Source organism: Mastigoproctus giganteus, chromosome 4, assembly GCF_048544385.1.
Source record: "Mastigoproctus giganteus isolate SK-2022 chromosome 4, ASM4854438v1, whole genome shotgun sequence".
In the NCBI taxonomy this organism is placed as follows: domain Eukaryota; kingdom Metazoa; phylum Arthropoda; class Arachnida; order Uropygi; family Thelyphonidae; genus Mastigoproctus; species Mastigoproctus giganteus.
The window spans coordinates 77,528,626-77,555,240 of record NC_143578.1 but is presented as its reverse complement, the minus strand read 5'-3'; the positions used below and the strand labels follow the sequence as shown (position 1 = coordinate 77,555,240).

Below are 26,615 nucleotides of genomic sequence, written 5' to 3'. Positions count from 1 at the left end.
GAAACGCGATAATCGAATATAATAATCAATAGGAAAAATTATAATTGGTCCTTGACCTTCTGGAATGTCCATAAAGAATTTTAAAAATACCTTTTAAATAACTTTTTAACTGTATACAATGTAAAAGATAATGAAAATAATAATGGAATTAAATGTTTATTGCATAAAACAGCGGTTCCCAAACTGTGCATCGTGGAATATTTTAAATTTTCAAGGGAAACACAGTGATATTCGACATCTGTCGGACACCGCGCGAACTACTAGCTCGTGGTAGTTCACAGTTTCGGAATTTCTTATTAAGTTGTTTGGACCTAACTACTAAACGGAACTGTTGGGTATTTCTTTTGGTCTGGGTGCGCCTTGAAAAAATTACTGAGACACTAAGGGCCGTGAACCGAGAAAGTTTGGGAACCTCTGACATAAAACACACAATGAAGAAATGACTGTTGCGGAAATATTTGAACAGTGTTGACTCTCTCTTTTCATCAATCAATTTCCGATAGCCGACAACAGTCTACTCTGGGCCCTGGCGAAATAAATATCGCAGAGAACCTCAAACCTTTTGTGTCAGGTTCTCTACGATACGAAAGATTTCATCTAATTCTTTTACCGTTATCTCCTTCGCGGTAACATTTTCATCTGGCTCATTTAAAAATTTGAATTTTTATGCAAGTGTGCATTGACTTTATTAGCAAGAGACAAACAAGTAACACGTCTTCTTCCGATGGTTGATGGAACACACCGAGGCGGGCAGCAGGCAAATGTTTGTTTATTGACCGTACGATTTTCTGTTCCAGGAAAATTAATGGAGGCACTGGTTAAAGAAGCACTGCAGGATCATTTAGACAAGACTTCAGTTATAGCTCAGACACAGCATGGTTTTGTTAAAGGGAAGTCTTGCCTGACCAACTTGATTGGATACTATGATGCAGTCACAAAAGAACTGGATGCAGGGAATAACTTTGATATTATATACTTGGATCTTAGAAAGGCTTTTGATACTGTTGCACATGGAACACTGCTACACAAATTGGAGCAGTGTGACATTGGAGGCAAATTGCTGCTATGGATAAAGGGGTGGTTGAGAGGGAGAAGACAGAGAGTGGTAATCAATGGACACTGCTCATCGTGGACTGATGTTATTAGTGGAGTCCCTCAGGGCTTAGTGTTGGGTCCATTATTGTTTTCTGTATTTATAAATGATATTGATGATGGTATATCCGGCTTAATGTCCAAGTTTGCAGACGATACAAAGGTTGGCAGGGTTGTCAAGGACACTACGGACACTATGCTGCTGCAACAGGATCTGGAAAGGTTGAGCAGATGGGCTGAGAGGTGGCAAATGAAGTTTAACATTGACAAATGTAAAGTACTACACATGGGAAACAGCAACCCCAGAGCAACGTATCAACTATGTGGTACTACACTGACAGTGGTAGAGAATGAAAGGGACTTGGGGGTGGTTGTGCAGGCAGATATGAAGTTCTCTGAGCAGTGCAGACGGGCTGCAAGAGTAGCTCATGGAGTATTGTCAATGATATACAGGAATTTTTCCAGCAGGGATAAGGAGGTGATCATTCCATTGTATAAGGCGATGGTCAGGCCACACCTAGAGTACTGTATACAGGTCTGGAGGCCTCATTTCAAGAAGGATGTAGAGCTGCTGGAACGAGTACAGAGAAGGGCAACAAGATTAGTTTGGGGTGCTCTTACGAAGAAAGGCTTAAGTTTTGCAAATTACAGTGTCTGGAGACTATTCACCAGCGAGGTGATCTGATAGAGGTGTATAAAGCCTTGAATGGTTTAAGCATGCTCAATGCTGATGGGATTCTTCCTCTAGCTCAGAAAAATCACCTGAGAGGGCATAAATTCAAATTGAGGAAAGACAGATGTAGGATAGACGTGCGGAAATTTGCCTTTAGCCAGCGAGTGGTTGGTTGGTGGAACAGACTTCCAACCCTTGTGGTGGAGGTTGATAGCCTAAATAAGTTTAAGGCTCAGCTGGACAGGTATTTTGAACGAACAGAGGGGTGAAGTGGAAGTGGGTTTTTTTTTTTGGCTGATGCTGCATAAGCTTGCTTTCTTGCATCAAATGCCTCTACTAATGCTAATGCTAACGACTTGCGGTAAGCTTAACGCGCGATTCAAATCTTTTTCAACTATCGCATTAAAAAAAAAAAAAAAAGATTGCGTTAACTGGAAATTTGCATCATGTAAAGTGAAAATTTGTATAATTTTTCAAATAGCGTTAACTGAAAATCGCGTTAATCGAACTCGCGTTATGCGAGGCCTGGCTGTAAATGTAAGAAAAAGACTGAATTTGAAAATTAAATTAGACGTTTTGAAGCGAATCGATTCCGGTCAAAGACAAGCAGATGTGTGCTATAATTTAGGACTTGCAAGTTTAACTGTAAGAACAATTATAAAAAAATAAAGAATTAATTTTAGCAGCGGGAAAGATAGCTGTTCCACTGCAAGCAACTATGGCTAGGCCGGCTGTTAGGATTGAAATGGAAAGACTTTACCTAATTTTATTGAAGATAATGTCCAATGCAGAATTCAATTAAGTTAAATATTATTAAAAAAAAAAAAAAAAAAAAGAGAGAGAGATATTAGCCAATATGATGATCTAAAGAAAACTCACCTAAAAAAAAAAAAAAAATGTGGAACCATTTAAAACTAGTAAGGGCTGGTTGAAAAGTTTTAAAATCCAGGGAGAAGCCACAAGTGCAGAAGGAGCCGAAACTTTCAAAAAAGAACTTGTTAAAATTATTATAGAGGGATATTGTTCGTTATACTTCTCAACAAGTTTTTAACATAGATGAAGCAGCACTTTTGTGGAAACGAATGCCTAAAAGAAGTTTCATATTGAAAGAAGAAACAAACATGCCATGTTTCAAAGCGGTGAAGGATCGGTTGACTTTGTTGTAGGGTGGTAACGCTGCTGGGGATTTAAAATTAATTTAGTTTATTTGGAAGAGGGCCAAAGTTCAACTCAAAATCGACACATTTTTCATGATTAAATTCATTAATTAAATTAAATCAATTTAGATCAATTAAATTCATGATTTTAATTGGAATTTTAAGTTTAATTTTGATACATAAGTAGTTACCACATAATTATAAACGTATGTACAGACACGATACATATGTAATGCAGAATATTTTATATGTACAAATATTTGAATATTAAATATTTTGACCAACATTTGTGCATCTTTTCACTACCGTTTATTTTTGATCAGGAAATATCCTATGGCGCCAACCGCAACTCAAAAATACATATGTTACTTTATGGGAATGCGGTTCTCGCTTAGCCCGGATTCACTTAGCGCTCTGTTTTTACGGAACGAATTATCAGCGTTAAGCGGGGGTCACCTGTATAACATATTTTAATACATTAATGATCTGTGAACTAACCTAACTTCACAGATCCCTATCTCATTGTAAACTGTAAGGACTAAGGTTGTATTTGTGCATAATGTGGGTATAACCTGGTTAGCTAATTTCACACAGCCTACCAGTTAGTTAAACCGGTGGGCTTTGTGGGTCTCAGATATTTTGTGTGTAGACTCCCCAAGTGTTAGCATTAGCATTAGTTGAGGCATATGATGCAAGAAAGAAAGGTTATGCAGCCTCAGCCAAAAAAAAAACACCTCCCATTTCACCCATCCATTCACTCCAAATGCATGTCTAGCTCATCCTTAAATTTATTCAAGCTATCAACTTCCACCACCACAACAACAACAACAGATGGAAGCTTGTTCCAGCAATCAACTACCTGTTGGCTAAAGACAAATTTCTGCACATCTATTCTACAATTGTGTTTCCTCAGTTTGAATCTATGCCCTCTCAGGTTCGTAATCTGAGCAAGTGGAAGAATCACATCAAAATTCAGCTTGCATCAACCTGTTCAAGGCCTTATACACCTCAATCAGATCACCTCGCAGGTGTCTAGGCTCCAGCTGCTGTAATTTGCAGAACTTAAGCCTTTCTTGGTAAGAGGGCCCCTTTGTTCCCTCACCAACATTGTTGCCCTTCTCTGTACACGCTCAAGCAACTCTACATCCTTCCTAAAATGAGGTCTCCAGACCTGTAGTAGTAGTAATAGTAGTGGCATGTGATGCAAGAAAGCAGTGTATGAGCTTATGCAGCATCAGCCAAAAAAAAAAAAAAAAAAGTGTTGCTTGATCATTTCCTTATATAAAGGGATAATCTCCTCCTTTTTCCTACTCTCTTAAAATTCCTTTATATCATTGACAATACCCCATGACCAGCTCTGGCAGCCTGTCTCCATTGCTCAGAAAACTTTGTATCTGACTGCACAATTACTCCCAGGTCTTTTTCTGTTTTTTTCTTTTTTTCTTTTTTTTTTTTTTTGAAAAATAAAAATTTCTCTTTATTTAGATAATATTCTTGCTTATTTCCTAATTAAATCCTTAATACATAACCAAAATATTATAATCCTGGATATATATAAGAAATATGGTATCACAGTTTGTCATTATGAATCACTGCCATGGTATAGTGTAAAATAAAATTAGTACAGAAAGAACTCCTATCATCAGAGCTTTCATGCATAATTAACATAGATATAATAATGACATCGTTGATGAGCCTTTCACCTATTAGCAGGATTATGCTTTTTTGTAATCAGTATGATTAAAATGAAGACCAATAATATTTTTTATAAAATTCAATCTATAGATTTAAAGGCTATATACAAAATGGTATTAAATTGACCTTAAACAACAATAAACTAATAAATTTAATAGCATTAAATATGTACATAAAAAAATATAAAACCAGACCTTTCAAGGCCCAATCATGAATTTTAAGGGATCTCAGTAAAAGCTCCCCCTTAAAGGTTTTTATTGCCAAGATTTGCTTCCCCACTAACGTTTTTTCTGCCATACCAGACCCTCTAATCACCAAGAAGCTATTTCTCTAATATCTTCCACCTATATAGTTAGGCTGTGCTACTTTTAAAAGTAACTTGAGCTGGTAGTTAAAAACTCTAAACTTGACAAAAAAAGAATAGTGTTCTACTTTTATATCAAAATTCAAGATCATTTTCAGAATCTCATTCGGAAGTTTCAACATGACCAATATGATCAAAATCCACTTCTATATCATATTTAAAATCTGGATCTTCAGGCTCCTTTCTATTTACTTCAAATGTTTCATCCATTATTTCTTTTTTCCTTTTTAATATATCTTCGTCAACTTTATTCAAGTTTTCTTCTGGATCAACAGAAAATTACTTATTTAAAGTCTTTAGCAAATCGTCTAAACCATGACCCTTCATATTTTCTTGAATAATTTTTAAAAGTTTTTCTCTGTGCACATTTGGAACTTGAACTAAGTAATCCCTATGGTGTTCTTTTAGTACTCTAGCAATTATACCTACAGTACAGTTCTTGAAAAGGCCACGAACAGGCATTATTCTCTTATGAAACTTCTTGGAAGAAATATCTTCATATAATAAAATTATTGCAGGAGATTTGAATCGAACACCAATTTTAATTGGGTTAAAATTGCTTTTTCAGTTTTCTTGGGGGTAAAGCAGCATACTTATTCTCTAAGTCAAGATGAACTCCTTGATGTGTTTCACTTTTGGTCTTTATTCCATGTTTTATGGACTGGAAACTCCTTTCTGAACTTGGGTCGCTTTTAATACCTCTTGAAGGAACATCAGTGCCTGCAGCAGAAAGTGAAGGAAAATGAAGTTCACTGGATAACTCAGGGGCTGTGTTTTGGTATCTGCGAGTACTTCCACTTGATGCTAAAGAAGGATTACGCATCTGAGGAGGCCTGTAAGCAGCTGGTTTATTTTCTTCTTTCCTTTCAGGTTCTGGAGTTGTTGGAAAAGGCACAGCTGCTGTTGCTCCATTCATTAGGGCAAGTCACCACTAATGGTGACTTGCCCTAATTGCACATTCCCTAATGAATGCTTGCCCTAATCATACATGCCCTAATGAACGCTTGCCATAATAGTGACCTGCCCTAATCGTTCAAAGCAGAGGATAGAGCCATTTTTAAAGCAAAAAGTGGCCCTTCATAATTATGAGCCTGATATTCAGAAGGCTGTAAAAGCGAAGGTGGTGGAACAAATGAAGGAGAATATCCAGAAGCAACAGTTACTACAGCTTATGGGGAAATATTAAACAAAACACTAGATTCCGAATATATAGAAGTTGTTTCTGCTATTACAATCAATGTTTCATAGAGCTTCTTTTAAATTTTGGCCTTGTCTTCCGGATTCATTATCAAAACTGATCATCCCAGATGAATGTAAGAAGAAGAATTTTTACTATTTGAAGGTGGTGAGGAAGAAACGATTTTTGGTTTCGGAATTGTGCAGTTCCTTCAGATTCTCTGCAAAAATCCAGGAAATGCTATTTACATGGATGGAACATTTAAAATTGTTCCTTGATTATTTTGCCAACTGTATACTCTTCATGCCATGCATAGAGGCCAAATATTTCCATTTATTTATATTCTTCTTCCAGATGAGTCAAAATCAACTTATAATTACATGTTACAATTAATTCAACAGAAAGCATTGCAAATCAGGATGTTTCAACCAGGAAAATTCCAAGTTGATTACGAAAGTGCTGTGATCAGATCCATAGATGAAACATTTTCTGATGCTGATATTAAGGGCTGTTTATTTCGTTTCACTCAAGCAATTTGGCGGAAAGTACATTTAGGATTACGATTGACATACATCGAGGAACAAATTGTCAGAAAGTTAGTGAAGTCACTGGTGGGATTGGCATTTGTTTCTTTAGATGAACTGGAGGAAGCTTAGGGAGGAATCATTCGAGAACGTCCATCGCCAGAACATCCTTCATATGAAAAGTGTGAAGCCCTTATAAAATACTTTGAAACAAATTGGATTGGACCCTCTGCTCACTTTCTGCCATCATTGGTTCTGATGCACAAATTTTCTGGATGTTTAAATTTTTTGGACATAAATTTTTCTCTAAGCATTGGCAACATCTGACATTTAAGTAATGTTTCACATTTGATATTTTTCACACTCAGAAATCATGTTAGTGAGATTGCAATGAAACGTACTGAATGATTAAGAGTCTTCTAGATACATGTAAATGTAGGCTAAAACTTGCACTTTGACATTAAATTGTGCTTTTGTTATTGATTATTGTTACCGTCCTGATTTGTTATTGTTACCGTCCTGAATAAGGTAAATGTTGGAAGTGATCACAGAATGGTAAGATGTACACTTGATATAGATGTAGGAAAGGAAAGGAAAAAACTGACTCGAGTAAATAATACAAAGGTCTTTGAAATAACAGAGGAGGAGAAAAAGCAGTATGTACTGGAACTTAAAAACAAGTTTGAGCTTCTGCAGACTGCTCAGGACCAAGATATCGACGAGGAATATTACAACTTTCTGAAAGTGATAAAGCCCAAGAAACTTATAGGGAAACAAAAATCCAAAGAAGAAAAAATTAGTCGAGAAACACTTGTCATGATGAACCAAAGACGACAAATGAAGAGCAAGAAAAACACTGACAGGGAGAAAATTGAGTATACTGAGTTATGCAAAGCCATTAGAAAGAGACTCAGAGAGGACATAAGAAGATTTAACACAAGAAAAGTTGAACAAGCATTAAGGGAAAACAAAGGATTTAAATCAGCAGCCATGAGCAGTAATACAGAAAGACAAATGATACTGAAACTGAAGAATAGCGATGGTGTACTTATAAACAGCAGAGAAGGCATAATTCAAATAGCAGAAGACTACTATAGAGAATTATACAAGGAGCGAGGGAATGATACCAGCAGTGGGGAAGATGGATTGCAAAGTAGCAACACATACGACATACCCGATATTCTTCCTGATGAGGTAGAACATGCATTGAAGAAAATGAAGAATCGGAAAGCCCCGGGGGAAGATGAAGTTACTGTAGAGTTGTTAAAATTGGGAGGAAGAGACATAACACAAAAACTGGCAAGGCTCTTCACAAAGTGCATTAGAAAAGGTGTGATGCCTAAGCAGTGGAATAATGCAATCATAGTTTTGCTGCATAAGAAAGGAGATAAATCAGAAATTGGAAATTATAGACCAATTAGCTTGTTATCCCACATCTACAAGTTGTTCACAAGGGTCATTACTAACAGATTAGAAAGAATACTTGATGAGAATCAACCGAAAGAGCAAGCTGGCTTTAGGACAGGATTCTCAACTATGGACCACCTTCATGTAATATCACAGCTAATGGAGAAAGCAAATGAATATAGAACACCATTATGCCTGGCATTTGTGGATTATGAAAAGGCATTTGACTCCATACAGCATAAGGCAATGTTTCGGGCACTGCAAAGACAAGGCATAGATACCCCATATATTATAATTTTGAAGAAAATATATGAGAGTGCTACATCCTTTATTAGACTAGACAAAGACAGTAGGAAATTTAAAATCGAGAAAGGAGTTCGACAAGGAGACACAATATCTCCGAAGCTGTTTACTGCTGCCCTTGAGGAAGCTTTCAGAAGATTAGACTGGTCGCAGAAAGGAGTCAATGTGAACGGAGAGTACCTAAACCATTTACGATTTGCAGATGACATTGTGGTCATAAGCCACGATCCCAAAGAATTAGAGGAAAATCTTAATCAGTTATGCACAGTTAGTAAGGATTTTGGACTAAAGATGAATATGGCTAAAACAAAAGTAATGATGAACAAGTATGCCACGGAAAGGGAAATAATGATTGAAGGAGCAGTAATTGAAAAGGTGGAGTCATATACTTATCTGGGACAAGTTATCAGCTGTAATAATGATAAATGGCTGGAAGTCAAGAGAAGAATAAATTTTGGATGGATAGCATTCAGGAAATATAGTCACATACTGAAGAGCAATATCCCAGTTTGTCTGAAACGTAAAATAATGAATCAATGTATACTCCCCACCATGACTTATGGAAGTGAAACTTGGGCACTCACCAAAAGAATGGAAGAGAAGCTAAGAACTACACAGCGAAGAATGGAACGAATTATATTGGGAATCAGACTGTTAGATAAGAAGAGAAACAAATGGATTAGGCAGCAAACTCAAGTAAAGGACATTCTTATCAAAACTAAAGAACTAAAATGGTCTTGGGCAGGACACATAGCTCGAAGACATGATGACATATGGACTAAGAAAATAACAGAATGGTACCCAAGAGGAGCTAGAAGAAAACCTGGAAGACAAAGGCGGAGATGGATAGATGAAATTCATGAGTTTTTGAGTAGTAAATGGATGGCCAGTGCTCAAAACAGAAGGAACTGGAAAGTTGCCTGAGAGGCCTTCATCCTGCAGTGGATTGAAAATGGCTGATGATGATATTGATTATAGCACTATGTGACCAATCTGGGATTGGTCACATAGTGCTATAATCAAACTTTTTGACTGTCCCTTGATTTGCATCCGTAATTAGTTCTGTTGAGGGTGGATATTAAGTAAAAAGGTCCAGGGTGGTTATTTTCCTATAAGCAGCGTTATAAATATATAATTCTTTCCTGAACATTGAAAATTAGAGTGCATTTTAATATTATCAAATTTTAAGAAGTTATTGGTATCATCATGAATACTATCTGTACCTTTGGTACCAATTTAGAGCACTAGAATATTATTCGATGAAACAAATAAAATGTAAGGCTTGCTTTCACTTGAAATTTTTGCTTACATGAGTATGCTTTAAAATTATTCAGATGAACTGTTATCTTTATTTTGTTGGCCTTCTTCAGAATTCATTTTCTGTGGAATTTTGTCTTGTGTGTTTTACCAGGGCTTCATGGGGCCACATTATTTCTTTGGAAGGGTGAAAAATTTGTCCAGTGACGGTCGATTGGAATTTTTTTTTTTTTTTTTTCACCTGTATAGGACTTCCAGTAGCATCTCATAGAATTGTCAGACTTCCACTCACTTTATCACAAAACTGAATCATTTGTTTGAATAAAAGGGATTATTGCTTCTAAAACTAAAACTTGAAAACTAATTCAAGGTCCCTTGTTTAAAGAGATCTTAATGAAGGAGATTTACTGCTTTAGGGACGTTGCTACTTCATAAATCCCTGTTGGAGGAAAGAAAACAGTTAACTTCATAATCTTTAAAATTTAGACCTGGCTCATTTCTTGCAGAAAGAGACTCCACTGCACATTTTCAATGACACTCATATTTCTAGACAAGATTGCATATCTTTAGGGATTACTCCAACAAAAAAAACAACACCCTTTATTTCCATCTTCTAGTCTCAGTTTATCTGGTTAAATGAGTTCCCTGTTTGTTAGTGTTCATTATGTTAGGCAGTCCTTTTTTAACATTATCTCCAAATCGGAGATAATGTTATATTTTAAAATAGATAGAATATTAATCAGGCGTGTGTGTGCGTGTGTGTGCGTGTGTGTGTGTGTGTGTTTTCTGAAATGAATTGGTTTTTGTCCACATTGAACATCTGTTTTGGACTCTATATTTTGTTTTTTAAATGACTCCAGTACTATGAGTTATTGTCAACTGTTTCATTGAACGTATAAGTGCAAGAAGCAATGTATGAATGGAAGGAGGTAATTATAATTAGGCATAAAACAAAAAAAAGGAAATTGGAGCAATGTAAATTGAGGGATACCTGTACAACATATTTACACCAGTGGAATTAAAGAAATCCTAATACAAAATTAGGAAGAGATCAGTGTTTATTCCAATCCCGAAATTGCCCAGACTACTGCACGATAACATAGAAAATATAGCATTGGATCATGGAAAAAGCCCATGCATTTCAGACAGATATATACATGTGCTTCATCGACTATAGCAAAGCATTTGATTGTGTTGAACATGAAAAATTGTGAAATTATTTGATAGAATTGGAGATACAGGCACACTTGGTTGAGCTAATATGATCGCTGTATGCCAACCAAGAAGCAACTGTCAGAAGAAGACTGGTTTGAAATCGGAAAAGGTGTGTGACAGGGCTGTATCTTATCCCCATTTTTATTTAATATGTATACAGAATCAGTTATGAGAAAATTTTTCTTGGATGAGTCAGAAATTGGAGTGAAAGTTGGTGGCAGAAATGTCAGTAATTTTAAGACATGCAAATGATACAACTCTACTTGCAGAAAATGAGGAAGATCTAAAACAATTGATTATAATGGTTAAAGATGTTAAAGTGGGACTGCAGCTTATCATCAAGAAAACAAAAATTATGACATCATATGGGAAGTTAAAATTAAAACAAAAATTATAACAACTGATGGAGAAGTGAAGATTAAAATTAGCAATGAAGAGGTCAAATCTGAATGGGACTTCATCTCTCTTGAATCAAAGATTGATCAAGGCAGAGAATCTGCCCCTGAAATTAAAAGAAGAATATCATTTTGTTGCAGTGCAATGATGAACATGGAAAAGATCTGAAAAGACAAAGACATCAGCCATACAACAAAGACCAGAATGGACATAAGGTATACGGTATGTTCAGGTCAGATGGCACCTGGTGGGATTTCTCCCATCTCCGCGTGTGTTCGCTATATCAAGGACAGTACACTGTCAAGCCAGAGACTTGAAAGTGTGTGGGCCATGTCTGTGCAGTGTAATGTGTTGTGACCATTGTTTGTCTGGCTTATTGGCCGCCAGGTCCCTAATGGGGCCCGATGTTGCTCATGCCTCACCACGTGGAGGCTAGCCGAGTGTGTCCAGTATCACAACAAGTTGCTCTGGCAGGTCCTGCCACTAAGTTTCCTGGGATTTCAGTGGCTAGGACCTAAAAAAAAAAAAAAAAAAAAAAAAAAAAAAAATGCATTTCACATTAATGCTTAATGGGATTGCTGTTAGGAAATCACTGGTTGGGGTTGAATGCTAGAGAGAGATGCCCGACCTGTTAGACCTATTAAAAAGCCTACGATGAAAGATAATAGTGTTTGTTGTCCCCTATTGGGACCCACCATTGTCCACAAAAAAAAGGGGGGGGGGTGTGCTCACTAGAATTTGGCCCAAAGAGATTTACATGAAAGCGGTAGAATTTAGACGTTGATTGGAATTTGGCGGCATTGTTGAGGGGTGTACTCGATCGGTTTAGTGAGAGGGAGGGAGACTGACGATTTGGGGGGGGACAGATAGAAGAATAGGGACAATAGAGGAGGCATCCCCAAAGAGGTCAGTTGAGATGAGCCCCACCAGGCGAAGTATAGGGGGAGGGAGGTCTCCTCTCCTCCCCTGCCTGGGGATGGGGTTTTAAAGGGAACCCAGTTCCCTTTAAAACCCCATCCCCAGGCAGGGAGGGTTTTTTTCTTTTTTTTTAAGAGTACCCAGTTCAGATTGCCAAATGGCGTGTCAGCAGCAAAGCCGCAGTATGTCTGTCGGTGATAGTTGTCATGTCTATGTAGTGTCGAATCCGGTAAGAAGGTCAAGCTGCCCATTCTGCTCTGGGGGTGGGATATATTAGCTGGCAGCAGGAATCCACTAGGTGAAGGGGTGAGAGAGACACACACATTTACTTTATTCATAATCTGCATTCTCACTCTACTTGCATTCATTTTTTTTTTTTTTTCACCTCTTATATACAGTCCATTCCGGTTATTTGGGATACATCGGGACTAGTGCATTTTGGCCCTATTAAGCGGTTACCCCAATTATCCGAAGTTTCACGTAAATAGTTAGAAATACAATGTTACTCCCCTTTACAATTGGTTCACTGTACAGTCAAATCACGTTACGACGAACTCAACATAGTAAAGTACCATTCACTATATGATGTGCAGTAAGTGCCAGTCATTGTGATTATGTTTGTGAATTGAATTTTAATTCTATTAAACAGCGATTCTAATTAGCAAAAATAGGAGGAATATTATCCACAGGCTATAAAAGCAAAGATATATTAAGCACAAATTTACCCTTTATTACCTTACCAATTAAAAAATTAAATTATCTAGTTGACATTTCTGTTCACTGACATTTGTGGGTGGGAGTTAAAATTTAAAATAGTAAAAAGATAAGCAATCAATAACAAAGAACACGGCACACACAAATTGCAAGTAACACGATACACGCAAGTGAGAACGGAGTAACGAATTACAAAGCTTTAAAAATAGGAATGAAGAGAAGATCTGAAAATTAATTTTTTTATATGATTGAAGATTTCATGGAAGTGTAAACACATTTCACCATAATAACCCACAGAATTCCAGCTGTCGGTATTATCGCAAATTCAGTAAGATTGAGTTTACTGTCCGTTTATGATAACTTTCACTAACAGAAAAGCCCAATAAACAGGTGACTGCTAATTGTTTTTATTGCTTTATGGTTGTGACCTCCAGAATTTCGACTGAACCACGTGGTACCGTCGGAGACAATCGTAGAGTAATCTCCAGTGCTGCGGTCTCCTGCCCCAGTTAAACGGCATGCTATCCCAATTAAGCAAAGTAAACCCTGGCTATTTTCTCAATTGCTTTCTGGCTATTTCCTCGATTGGTTTCTGTTTTTTAAGATTTGTCCCAAATAAACGGCTGCCACAATTAACCGGTGGCCCAAATAACCGGAATCCACTGTACTTTTTTCTTATATTTTATATATATATATTTTTTCCAAGTTTTATTTATACAGGGTGTCTCAAAAATATTGGCACAAACGTTTAGGGGAGGTAGATAACATCTAAAGGAATCTGAATCGCATAGGAACCCATAACTGGAAACGTCACCGTAAGTCGGTAGACAGCGCGGTAGTTGCCGCACAAAGAGCATGCATCGATATATGAACTGTGAGCTGGCAGACATGCACCTAGTGTATGGATTATCAGAGGGCAATGGACGAGCCGCTCAACGAATTTATGGAGAATGCTTCCCAGACAGACATGTACCAGACCACCATTTGTTTGTGCGTGTGCATCAAAATTTGTGAGATTATGGGTCATTTAGAGGTAACAGGAGTAGTGCGGGCAGACCATGTTCAACGCAAACTCCCGCCATGAAAGAAAGTGTGTTGAATGCCGTCCAGAATCCTACTACCAGCACACGTGCCATTGCCTCTGCCTTAGGAGTGTCTCGTTACAGTGTACAGTGTGTCTGGCACGACGATTCCTTACACCCCTTTCATCTCCAAGGGGTTCAGTTACTGCTCCCCCAAGATCATCATGCATGTGTGACTTTTGGGTTCTCTAAGAAAGTGTTCAAGACTTGAATTTTCTAGCCTATGTTTTGTTCACGGATGAGGCTTTTTTCACTCGGGAAGGTTTATTCAATCAGCACAATGCTCATGTGTGGGCTCAATACAACCCACACGGTGTGCGCCCTCATGCGGCACAACATCGCTTCGCAATAAATGTGTAGGCATGTATGGTTGGTGACTGCTTAGTCGGCCCATACCTGTTACCATCCCGCATGAACTCTGCTAAATATCGGATTTTTCTTGAACAAGTTCTACCAGGGTTACTTGACGATGTTCCAGCAAATGTGAGTTTCAACATGACGGGGCACCTGCCCATTATGGAAGGTGTGTTCGTGACCATTTCAACAGGCGTTTTGGACGTCGTTGGATTGGCCGTGGTGGACCCTTTGCCTGGCCCCCACGCTCACCTGATTTATCAAGCCTTGATTTCTTTCTGTGGGGGCCCTCAAATCTATCGTGTATGAATGACCTGTGGAGACGGAAATGGATCTCGTGGAGAGACTCGTCTGCGCTGCTGCTACTGTCAAAGAAACTCCAAGTGTGTTCGACCATGTCTGCCAATCCCTGCTGCATCGGTGTCACGCATGCATTGCATCTCATGGTGGAACCTTTGAGCATCTGTTGTAACGTCATGAAATGCATCCATCTCGTACTCCATTGTTAATATTATGTCAAATAAATGTTTGTTACTAATTACTATTTTGTGTTATTTCTGCTTCTTTTGCCCCTGCTACTACTACTTTCCCTTGACGTTTCCGGTTATGGGTTCCTATGCGATTCACATTCCTTTAGATGTTAACTACCTCCCCTAAACGTTTGTACCAATATTTTTGAGACACTCTGTATTCGGAGTAGCTGGAGTCGAAGTAGCTAAAAATACATGGCATAACTTCAGGAATGAGTTCCTCATATGCAGACAATAAAAATATTTTATATCAACATAGTTCTGGAAATGCCTGGTTTCTGAGTTTTGAAGGTCTGTCTATGACACTTAACTGTTCACATCAACTTATAGTAATTGTTCAAAATGTCCAATTTCTGCCTGAATACAGGCCTCACATCGACGTCTCATGGACTCGCGAAGACGATGCCAAATTCCTGGCACGTTTCATATTGTCTCACAATCACAATTCGATTGCAGAGTTGTTGTTGTTTTGGTTTTTTAGGAGCATTAGCAACTAAGGCCATATTGCTCTGGAAATATGCAGTGGTCAGTCCCTGACCTTTCCGCTTTCTCCGTATTTGGTGGTGACGGGCTCAAATCCCGGTCTAATCAAGAAGCGTGTGCTACGCACTGCTGCTCCTTCCCACCTGGCTACGGAGGCACCTCAATTGCAGAGAGTTTCCACATCAGCTACTGGAATCGAATACACCAATGACTTTAAATGGCTCCACAAGAATAAATCTAGTGGGTTTAAATGGGGTGAGTGTGGGAGGCCAGGCAGTTGGTTCACCTATACCTATCCACCGGCCAGGAAACCTTCGATTCAGGTAATTGTGGGCTAGGTGACTGAAATGTGCGGAAGCGCATTATCATGCATGAAGTGTGCTTGTTGATGAATGATCAGTGGTGTGTCGTCCAAGAAATCAGGCATGTTGTTTTCCAGAAAGTTTCTGTACACCTGCCCTGTGAGTTTGTTTGGAAGTACATGGGGCCCAAATAACTTATCACCAAAAACACCCACCCAGATGTTAAGGCTGAACCGCTGTTGGTGATGTGATGGAAGAATTGCATGTAGGTTTTCCTCAGCCCATACATGCTGATTGTGAAAGTTTTGGATTCTGTGAATATCACTAAGGCAGGAAAGTGAGGAGTTGAACCACACTGCTGCAAGAACCACTGACAGAACATTACTTGCACAGGGTAATCTGCTGGTGACAAGGCCTGTACCCATTGCAGATGGTAAGAATACAGTTGGTGTTCTCGCAACACTCTCCAAATAGTCGAACATTGAACAGCCAGTTGCATTGCTATTCTGCGTGTTGGTTCCAGGAGTGGCATGCACAATATCCAAAATCTCCTCCTCTACTTCAGGAGTCGTAGATCTTGGTTGTCCTCTGTCGGCAGCACGAGGTGTAAAGGTTCCATGTTCACAAAGGCGGCGATGGATACCTTAAAACATTTTCCTGTCTGGACATCTTTTTTCTGGGAACCTTTCGTGGTACAAATGACAAGCTTCCAGAGCATTGCCTTCTGCCAAACCATACATAAAGTGCATATCTGCTTGCTCCTGATTTGAGAACATGGTCAGAATGTAAAACTACCAGATTCTGTCAGTACCTTGTGATGAAGGAAATCACCTGCGGGAGATAAGACATTCCGGTTAATAACTCGGGAACCAAACACTTCCAGAACTATGTTGATATAAAATATTTTTATTGTCTACATATGAGGAACTCATTCCTGAAGTTATGCCATATATTTTTGAGACACCCTGTGTATATGTATATATATATTTTTTTTTTCTCTCGCACTCATTCATCTTTTTCTCACACACCACAGGGGAGGATAAATGATGTGTAGTGTAAATTTAAATACTAATTAAAACTACGGTTAGTGTGTACTTAACTGTACCATTTATAGTTTGCATTCTTTTTCTCACACACTTACACTTTCATTCATTCTTCTAGCTTTCATTTAATTTATTCGAGTCTTGCTGCACTTCACCAGGTGGGCAGGAGCAGCAGTGCATAGCACACGCTTCTTGATTAGACCGGGGTTCGAGCCCATGATCACCAAATATGGAGGATGCGGAAAGGTCAGGGAATGACCACCGCATATCCTCGGAGCAATATGACCTTAGTTGCTAATGCTCCTAAAAAAAAAAAAAACAAATAACAAATAAATAATAACTGCACTCCACTCTCGGGACACCTCAACTTACTGTTATTCTTCAGTTGTGGTGCAGGCCTAGCTGCAAGTTTTTTGCAGGCCAGGGGAGAATGCAGTGATAGTGTTTGTGTGGTTAGTAAATGTTTGTTAGTATATATAAAGTAATGTAAGTTATTTTTAACTTTGTATTCTTTCGGCCAATTAAATTTGTTCTTCCACTCATTCCCATTCACTCTCTCTTTCCCTAGCATGCTAGGTCACTCTTTTTTTCACCAAAACTGCCATTTATTCCCTTTTACCATAATTCCTAGTTCACTCAATGCCAACCTATTAATTCTGTCTTTCATTCTCATTCATTCATTCTACATTGCATCCCCTTGCTATCAGTTTACTGATATTTTTCAGCTAATCTGCTTCCCTGGCTGCATGTACATCTCTCTTCCCCTACACGGTTACTTATTTGGTGTGGGCCCCAGGTTCCTAAACATGGCAGGGTAGTCCTGGGGAGTTTTGTCATGTCAGGTTTCTGTCAGGGCACAGAATACTCCTATCCTGACAGTTTTTAAGTCATCATCTGGGTATGGCAATAGTTAAAATTGCCCATAAACTTGGGCAATTTTAACTATTGATTATTGTTTAATTGCTGGGGGTCTGAATTGCCATTCTTTGGGTTGTTCTGCGCATTTCGAATACTTACTGTGTGAAAGATGTAAAGGCTTTATAAATTTCCTCTTCTATGATGAAGAGATGTTCTTGTCCCCCGGGAAGGGACCAATCTGTGCTATTAGCTCTCTGTTCTAGGGATGTCATATATTATACATTCATATAGAATGTGTGCCCAGTCTTCACTCTCGCCACAGGTGCAGTTTGGGTCATCATCCTAAGGAAGTTAGTTTCACATTTAGGGAGCTGTGACCTGTCAATATAAATGTTGTAAAAAGTCCAGGGGCATACCACTTAGGTGGCATTGGACTAATTATTGACACCCATGGCAGAAACCATTTGATAACCAGACCTCTGGTTTCCTGCTCCCACTTTGTTTGCCCTAGCTCATGGAGCTTTGTGGCTATTCTTTTTATTTCAGCATTGAAGGAGTTGGTTGTATCAAGGGCTATCCCCCGAAATTCTGTGGGTATGCCCTTTTTAATGTATAATATAAGCCTCTTTTGGCTACTTCCAAGAAAAGTGGGAGAGCTCTGGCCAGCTAGTGTAGCGCAGGTGTGCTTACTGTGCAACATGCTCTGGTAATAGTGAGTAATATTGTCCTTTGTATCGATTCTAATTTATTCCTATTTCTTACTATAGCCGAGCGGGTGAACCATGCACCAGCTCTATAGGTGATAACACGTTGGAACGTTGCACGGTATATGATTGCCAGGGTCTTTCTTTTTAGTGTTCCCAACCTGCTCGACTGATCCTGGCAATCATACCTGCATAATTTCTCACTTTCTTCACCAAGTAGATCAAATGGGGGTAAAAAGTTAATTTGGAATCAAAGACCACTCCAAGATATTTTAGTTCTGTTACCGGTACATCCGTAGCCAGTTGGGCAGGAGCAGCAGTGCGTAGCACACGCTTCTTGAGCAGACCGGGGTTCGAGTCCATGATCACCAAATACGGAGGATGCGGAAAGGTCAGGGAATGACCACCATATATCCCCCGGAGCAATATGGCCTTAGTTGCCAATGCTCCTAAAAACCAAATAACAACAAGTTCTGTTACCATTTTTATAGTAGTTGTGTTAATTTTGATTTGTGGACGTCTTCTTATGTCCAAATTGCCTTTTAGAAGTATTTGTTTGGTTTTTTCAGGCGATATTTTGAGCATGTGACCAGAATGGACAGTGCTATAGTGTTTCTCTTAACAATTTATGGGTGCGAAAGCTGGACAATGAAAAAAGCAGATAGAAGAAAAATTTACATTTTTAAACTCTGGTGCTGGAGAAAGCTGGTATGCAAACCTCTCTGTTCGTAACTTTTGCTGTCTACAGTATGTAGACAGCAAAAGTTACGAACAGAGAGGTTTTTGATTGCATCAAGCCAGAAAACATCACTGGAAGCCAAGATTACCAAGCTATGATTGACCTATTTCAGTTACATAATGCGATCCGATTGGAAAAATTGATAATGCTAAAAGGTCAGTGGAACAAGGAGAAGAGGTCGGCAAAGAACACTGGCTCGACATCAACAAGGAGTGACACTGGCATTAGCATGAAGGTCTTGAAGAAAGCTGTTGAAGACCGGATAGCATGGAGGCAGCTCGCCCAAAAAAATCTCCTAAAGTAGGCTATGACTAAACGGATAATCTCTCTCTCTCTCTCTCTCTCTCTCTCTCTCTCTCTCTCTCTCTCTCTCTCTCTCTCCTCCCCCTCCCTCCCTCTCTCTCTCCCCCCCCCACTGTATTGAAGTAGCTGTTCACAAAATTCACGTTAATAGAATGTTCACTCGTGTTTTGTCATTTTTAGGTGGTCTCTCAAACACCAAGTTCCAGAACTAGGGGATGAAAATTCAACCTTGGAAGAAGTTGACAAGTTCTATGAATTTTGGTAAGTGTTATACTTAAGAAACCAAACATTATATGTAAAATGTGTAAACAAAGTGTGAAAGATAACACTATACAGGCATACCTCGAATAACGAATAGGATGCGTCCCACGAAATTACTTCGTTAAGCGAAACTTCGTTTTCAGAGGTAAAAATACTATGGCCAGAATAGGGATATGTTCCTACGTAAAGAAAATGAAAAGCTTTTTTTTCGAACAAAGAAAAGTTTTATTAAATAAACATTCAACTTACATACAAAGTGAAATCACATTTTAAAATATGAGTCTAAAGTTGATTGCTTATGCTTTTTTTCTCTTTCATTTAACAATTGTCTATACGGAGTTATTGCATTTAACACTGATCGCTTAACAATAAAACTTCTTCCTAAATCAGGATCATTTTCACTAAAAAAATTTAAATGTTTTCGATGTCATTTAAGCAGCTTTTTAAATCTTTGTTTGTTAACACTTTTTCGGCAGGAACTTCTTTAACTTCGTCTTCATTATCTTTGTCTTCGTTGCTAACAAGGTTTCCTAAATCTTCCACTGAAAAACCATCATCTTCTGCATTCAATAAATTTCTAACATCCTCTTCATTGACATTTTCGAAACCTATTGATTGAGCCATCTGGATAACTTCATTTCTAATTTCTTGGATGCTATTTTCTTCTTCTAGTACAACTTCTGGCCATATTTTGCGCCAAACTCCATTTAAGCATTTCTTAGTGACTTCTTTCCAAGAACTATCAATGTTTTCAATTGCCTTTTTAATGGTGTAGTTTTTCCAAAAAGTTTTAACTGTCATTTCCTTTTTATCCTCTAGTTCAGTTAAATTGCTTAATGTTCGACGCAGATAATAAGCTTTAAATGATGCTATCACTCCCTGATCCAATGGTTGAATCAAAGAAGTTGTGTTTCCTGGAAGAAACACAACTTTGACAGGAATGCATATGTCCAACGTGTTAAGATCAATAGGATGTCTCAGAGCATTGTCTAACAACAAAAGAGCTTTTTCTTCAAAGTTGTTTTTTTGACAATACCGTTTTACTTCAGGACAAAAGTGGTTAACAAACCAATCAGTAAATAACTCCTTGGTAACCCACGCTTTTCTATTTGCTTTCCATATTACAGGTAAATTCATTTTTATGTTACCTTTTAACCCCCTCGGATTTTCTGAATGGTAAACTAATAACAATTTTAATTTATAATAGCCAGAGGCATTCAATTGAAAGAGTAACATTAAACGGTTTTTGGCTGCTTTGAACCCAGAAGCTGGTTTTTCTTCAATAGAAATGATTTGTTGGTAGCCGTTTCCAGAACATACCGCTTTCGTCAACACTGAACGCCAAATTTGGTGGAAAATTTTCACGTTCAATTATTTCCTTTAGTTTTTCTGAAAACTTATTTGCGGCTTCTCCTGTTAATTTTACACTATGAACCCTGGCCCGTTTTTTAAATTTCTCGAACCAACCACGAGAAGCCCAAAAGGTTTCCGTAATTTCGTCAGTTTGTTTAGATTTCAGGTGATTAAACTGGAATATTTTTTTTTTATGTTAAATGGGGCTTGAAATTGCAGATTTCGTTATATCGAAGCTTCGTTATCAGAGGTAACATTAACCGAGGTATGCCTGTACTGTATATTGTAAAAAAAATAACATTTTTTATTAACTACTCAGTGAACTTGCAGTTTAGAATTTTTAAACTAAACCTAGTCTTTCTTGATAGTATAATGATTTTTCCACCTGTTACTCATTTTATATGAAATTTGATATGATATCATATGATATTAATGAGTGGAGTGGAGGAATTCAGCCAACTAACAGCAGCCTGAACTGAATTGTGTATTACGTTTGTGCAAAGTGTGTTTTCACGGGCAATATGGGTGTTGTGCTGTGCTGGCTGAAAACCCAAATTAACTCTTGGAGGAAAAACCCTAATCCCTCTACATGAGATTGACTAACTATAGCCTTGATTGAAGAGGACTTTAGAACACAGATACCAATAACTGCTACAAGTTGTTGACAAAATAATGGAAATACCCATCAAAAGTCAGTCAGTATGGTGTTGGGCCATTGGATGGTGCTGATAATGATGGCACAGAATCCACAAGTCTCTGGAACCGTTTCAGTTATATGGTTCATTTCCAGTTTACAATATAACATAAAAGTTTCCAGTTCACACAAGTTGGTTTCAGTAAAAACTTTTAGCATTTGATGCAAGAAAGCAAGCTTATGCAACATCAGCCAAAAAAAAAAAAATAATAATAGTAAATAAATAAATAAAACATAACCACTTCCACATCACCCCTCTGATCGTTCGAAATACCTGTCCAGCTGAGCCTTAAACTTATTTAGGCTATCAACGACAAGGGATGGAAGTCTATTCCACCAACCAACCACCCGCTGGCTAAAGGCAAATTTCCTCCCGTCTATCCTACATCTGTCTTTTCTCAATTTGAATTTATGCCCTCTCAGGTGATTATTCTGAGCAAGAGGAAGAATCCCATCAGCATTGAGCATGCTCAAACCATTCAAGGCTTTATACACCTCTATCAGATCACCTCGCTGGTGCCTAGTCCCCAGACACTGTAATTAGCAAAACTTAAGCCTTTCTTCGTAAGAGCACCCCTTTGTTCCATTCACTAATCTTGTTGGCCTTCTCTGTATTCGTTTCAGCATCTCTACATCTCACCTCTCAGCCCATCTGCTCAACCTTTCCAGATCCTGTTGCAGCAGCATAGTGTCAGTAGTGTTCTTGACAACCCTGCCAACCTTCGTATCGTCTGCAAACTTGGACATTAAGCTTGATATACCATCATCAATATCATTTATAAATACAGAATACAATAATGGACCCAATACTGAACCCTGAGGGACTCCACTAATAACATTAGTCCACGATGAGCAGTGTCCATTGATTACCACTCTCTGTCTTCTCCCCCTCAACCACCCCTTTATCCATAGCAGCAATTTGCCTCCAATGCCACACTGCTCCAATTTGTGCAGCAGTCTTCCATGTGCAACAGTATAAAAAGCCTTTCTAAGATCCAAGTATATAATATCAAAGTTATTCCCTGCATCCATTCTTTTGTGACTGCATCATAGTATCCAATCAAATTGGTCAGGCAAGACTTCCCCTTAACAAAACCATGCTGTGTCTGAGCTATAACTGAAGTCTTGTCTAAATGATCCTGCAGTGCTTCTTTAACCAGTGCCTCCATTAATTTTCGGGGAACAGAAGTTAAACTAACAGGTCTATAATTACTTGTGTCGCCCTTTGATCCTCCTTTGTGAATTGGGGTCACATTTGCACATCTCCAGTCCATGGGTACTTCCCCTGAGTCCAAGGAAGCTCTCATAATTATGGCTAAGGGTTTGCTTACTTCCTTTGCTGCCTCCTTTAATATAACTGGATAGATCCCATCCACCTCGGGTGCCTTCCTTGTATTTATCTTCAACAATTTCTCCTCCACTTTACTCTCAGTTATTACAAGATTCTCTAGCTTACTGCCAGAGTTGAATACACCTCTGGCATTCCCCTTGCTGAATAACTCCTCATGTGTGAATGTCGATGCAAAATATTCATTCAGTTTGTTAGCTACCTGAGCAGGATCATCAACAGTTGACCCGTCAATATCAAGTGGACCAATCTGATTCATTCCCTTCCTTCTAGAGTTTACATAAGTAAAGAACTCTTTGCTGTTTTTCTTTGCATCCCTTGCCAAAGATTTCTCGTAATCTGCCTTCGCCTGCCTAACCTCCTTTGTAACTTGGTTACAGATCAACTTGTATCTATCATAGGCTTGTGTGTCACGTGTTAATTTGTATGTATCCCATGCATTTTTATTCTTTGCCATATGTCTCATTAGTTCATCTGACATCCACTTAGGCCTAAACCTTGAACAATATTTCTTAGTTGGTATGTAAAGCCTAATAGCTTCCAAGATAAGTTCTTTAATGCTTCTCATTTTGAATTTGCTGTTGGTAACATCATCAGTTGGTCCCACTGTATAGAATTTAAATACTGTCTCAGTCCATCGTACTTGCCTTTATGAAAGCAATAACCCTTCCCTTTACCCCTAATCGTAGTTACCTCTTTGAGTAAATCCCACTTCAGCACACTGTGATCACTGCCACCTAGTGGTTCATTTACCTGCAGATTCTTAATGCATGAAGAATCACTACTGATAATCAAATCAAGAGTATTACTCCCTCTAGTTGCCTCCCGAACATGCTGATGTAGAAAACAATCATCCAATAAATCCACAAAAGCCTTGCTAGTGTGCGAGTGACCAGCCCCCAAATTCCAGTCAGTATCTGGGAAATTAAAATCCCCCATTATAAGACTTTCTGATTTACTGGCCCACTCTATTTCCCTGTACAGTGTCTTATTATACTCATCAGAGTCATTAGGCCTATAGCATACTCCTACTCTCTCTCAGGCGCCTCCGTAGCCAGGTGGGAAGGAGCAGCAGTGCGTAGCACACGCTTCTTGATTAGACCGGGGTTCGAGCCCGTCACCACCAAATACAGTGGATGCGGAAAGGTCAGGGAATGACCACCACATATCCCGGAGCAATATGGCCTTAGTTGCTAATGCTCCTAAATAACAAACAAACAAACAACAAAAACAACTCCTACTCTCAATTTTGATCTCCCAATGCCTGTGTCACACCAAACTGACTCGACACTGCACTGTCCAGCAATGTCAAGTGGCTTCATTTTCTTGGATTTTATGTATTTCTTAACTAATAGCATAACCCTCCTCCCTTCCTATGCTGTCTATCCTTTCTGTAGACATTGTACTCCCCAAATTCCAGTTCTGCATTCCTTATATCTGTGTGATACCACGTCTCTGAAATCCCCACAATATTTGCCTTTGATGTTTTGAGCAATACCTCAAATTCATCAAATTTATTTACTAAACTCCTAGCATTGGTGTACACGCAAGTATACATGCACCTGTTCTTTTTCTTAGCTACCCTAACACAACCCATGTGTTTACTTGTACCCCAATGATTCCCAGCAGTCTCTGAAATATCCTGCATCTTATTTTTCAGGCTGCGGCTCATTCCAATAGAAGCAGTGCAACAATCACTTTCACCTCTGCCAGTAGCTACTGTTAATCTATTAGTCCTTGTATCCCCCCAATCTAGCAGTTTTCCGACCCACCTAACACTGCCTCGATAGCATCAGCAAACATTCTTGCACTCTTTCTATTTAAGTGTATCCCATCCCTGTAGAAGCAGTCTCTCCTGTTAACAAGTACAGACCAGGCTGAAAAAAATTCTATCCCTTGAGCCTTGCACAATCTTTCCAGGGGCGAATTGATCGACAAGGCTCTCATCATATACTCCCTTCTATTGTGTCTGGGTATAATTGCGGACACTTTCAAATTCAACCCTAATTACTGGTTTTTGTTCAACAGTGACCTGTACTTGTTAAGTAATTCTGCTGGTCTCCTACTCTTAATATCATTAGTGCCAACGTGTACAACTATACCACCTTTTGTGCCCTTAAAAGACGATATCCGCTCTACAACGTCATCAACCTTTGCCCCTGGCAGACATACCCTGGTCCTGTTCCACCTATCCTTTTTACAAAGCATGTTTCCCGTTTCCCTGACAATAGAGTCACCAACAACTACTAGTTGCTTTGGGACCAGCGCATTCTGCCTTGGGGGCTGCTGCTGTGTTGCGTGATGGATTTTGTCGTAAGTACTGCTCTAGAAATTCTCATAAATGTTTTGCAGAATTGGTGTCAGGTGATTGAGAGGCCATGGCAGAGGAGTAACTTTTTCCTTGTGATCTTTAAACCATTTCTTGATGGCATAAGCAATGTAAAGTGTGGCATTATTACCTTGAAAGATGCAAATGTTACGGTATGAGATGGCAGTGTAGTTTGTATCAGTAAGATGACTTTCTATTGAGTTATAGGAGCCAGATCCTCTTAGGTAAACACCTATACCTTACAGAACTTATTCTAATCCTTGACTGTTGTTGACATCCTTGATTATCTGTTACTACATATGCACAAATCCATTTTCTGAAAAAGAAGTGAAGGATATCTTGTCAGACCAATCAATTCTGTCATTGCTCAGTAAGCCTTGCTGTACATCACTGTACATACAAATAGCCATTGGCAGATGTTGTTATATGCAGATATAACAACATCAAGACATCAAAGGCAGATATTGTTGGGATATCAGACACATGGTGTCACACAGACATAAGCAGTGCAGAAATGAAATTTGGGGAGTACAATGTGTACAGAAAAGATAGACAGGAAGGGAGGAGGGGGTTACGCTGTTAGTTAAGAAACACATAAAATCTAAGGAAGTGCATCCAATTCATGTTGGTGGACAACGCAATGTTGAGTCTGGTGTGACATAAGCACTGGGAAAAATGAGAGTAGGTGTGTGTTATCAGGCTAATGAATCTGATAAGTATAATGAGCAATTTTGCAGAGAAATAGAGTGGACCAGTAAATCAGAATGTCTTATAATGGGGTACAGTGCGATCAACTGATGATGTTACCAACGTTGAATTCTAAATGGGAAGCCTTCAGGGACTTCATTTTGGAGGCTACTAGTCTTTTCATTCCAACTAAGAAATACTCTTCAAGGTTTAGGCCTAAATGGATGTCAGATGAATTGATGAGGATCGTGGCAGAGAAAAAAAATGTATGGGATGCATATAAAGTATCAGGTGACACAGAAACCAATGGCAGATAAAAACTAGTCTGTGATCAAGTCACAAAGGAGGTTAGGCTGGTGAAGGCAGATTACGAGAAATCCTTGGCAAAGGATGCAAAGAATAAACAGCAAAGAGTTCATTACTTATGTAAACTCTAGAAGGAAAGGTAAGAATCAAATTGGACCACTTAACATTTAACATAGATGGGTTGGCTGTTGATGATCATGCTCAGGTAGCTGATAAACTGATTAAGTATTTTGCATCTACATTCACACATGAGGGATTATTCAATGAAGGGTGTGCCAGAAGTTTATCAAACTCTAACAGAGAGCTAAGTGGATGAGAAGTTGTTGAACTTAAACATAAAAAAGGCT

At 38.7% G+C, this 26,615-nt stretch overlaps 1 protein-coding gene across 1 annotated transcript in view; it reads left to right on the top strand.

Annotated features, from left to right (window-relative positions):
- The window catches only part of LOC150086853 (dnaJ homolog subfamily C member 2), a 451,294-nt gene that overhangs the window by 212,743 nt on the left and 211,936 nt on the right, over positions 1–26,615 (top strand). The window contains exon 6 of the mRNA XM_090371629.1: positions 19,471–19,551. Within this exon, the coding sequence (XP_090227755.1) occupies positions 19,471–19,551 (81 nt within the window). The remainder of the gene's footprint in view (positions 1–19,470; positions 19,552–26,615) is intronic.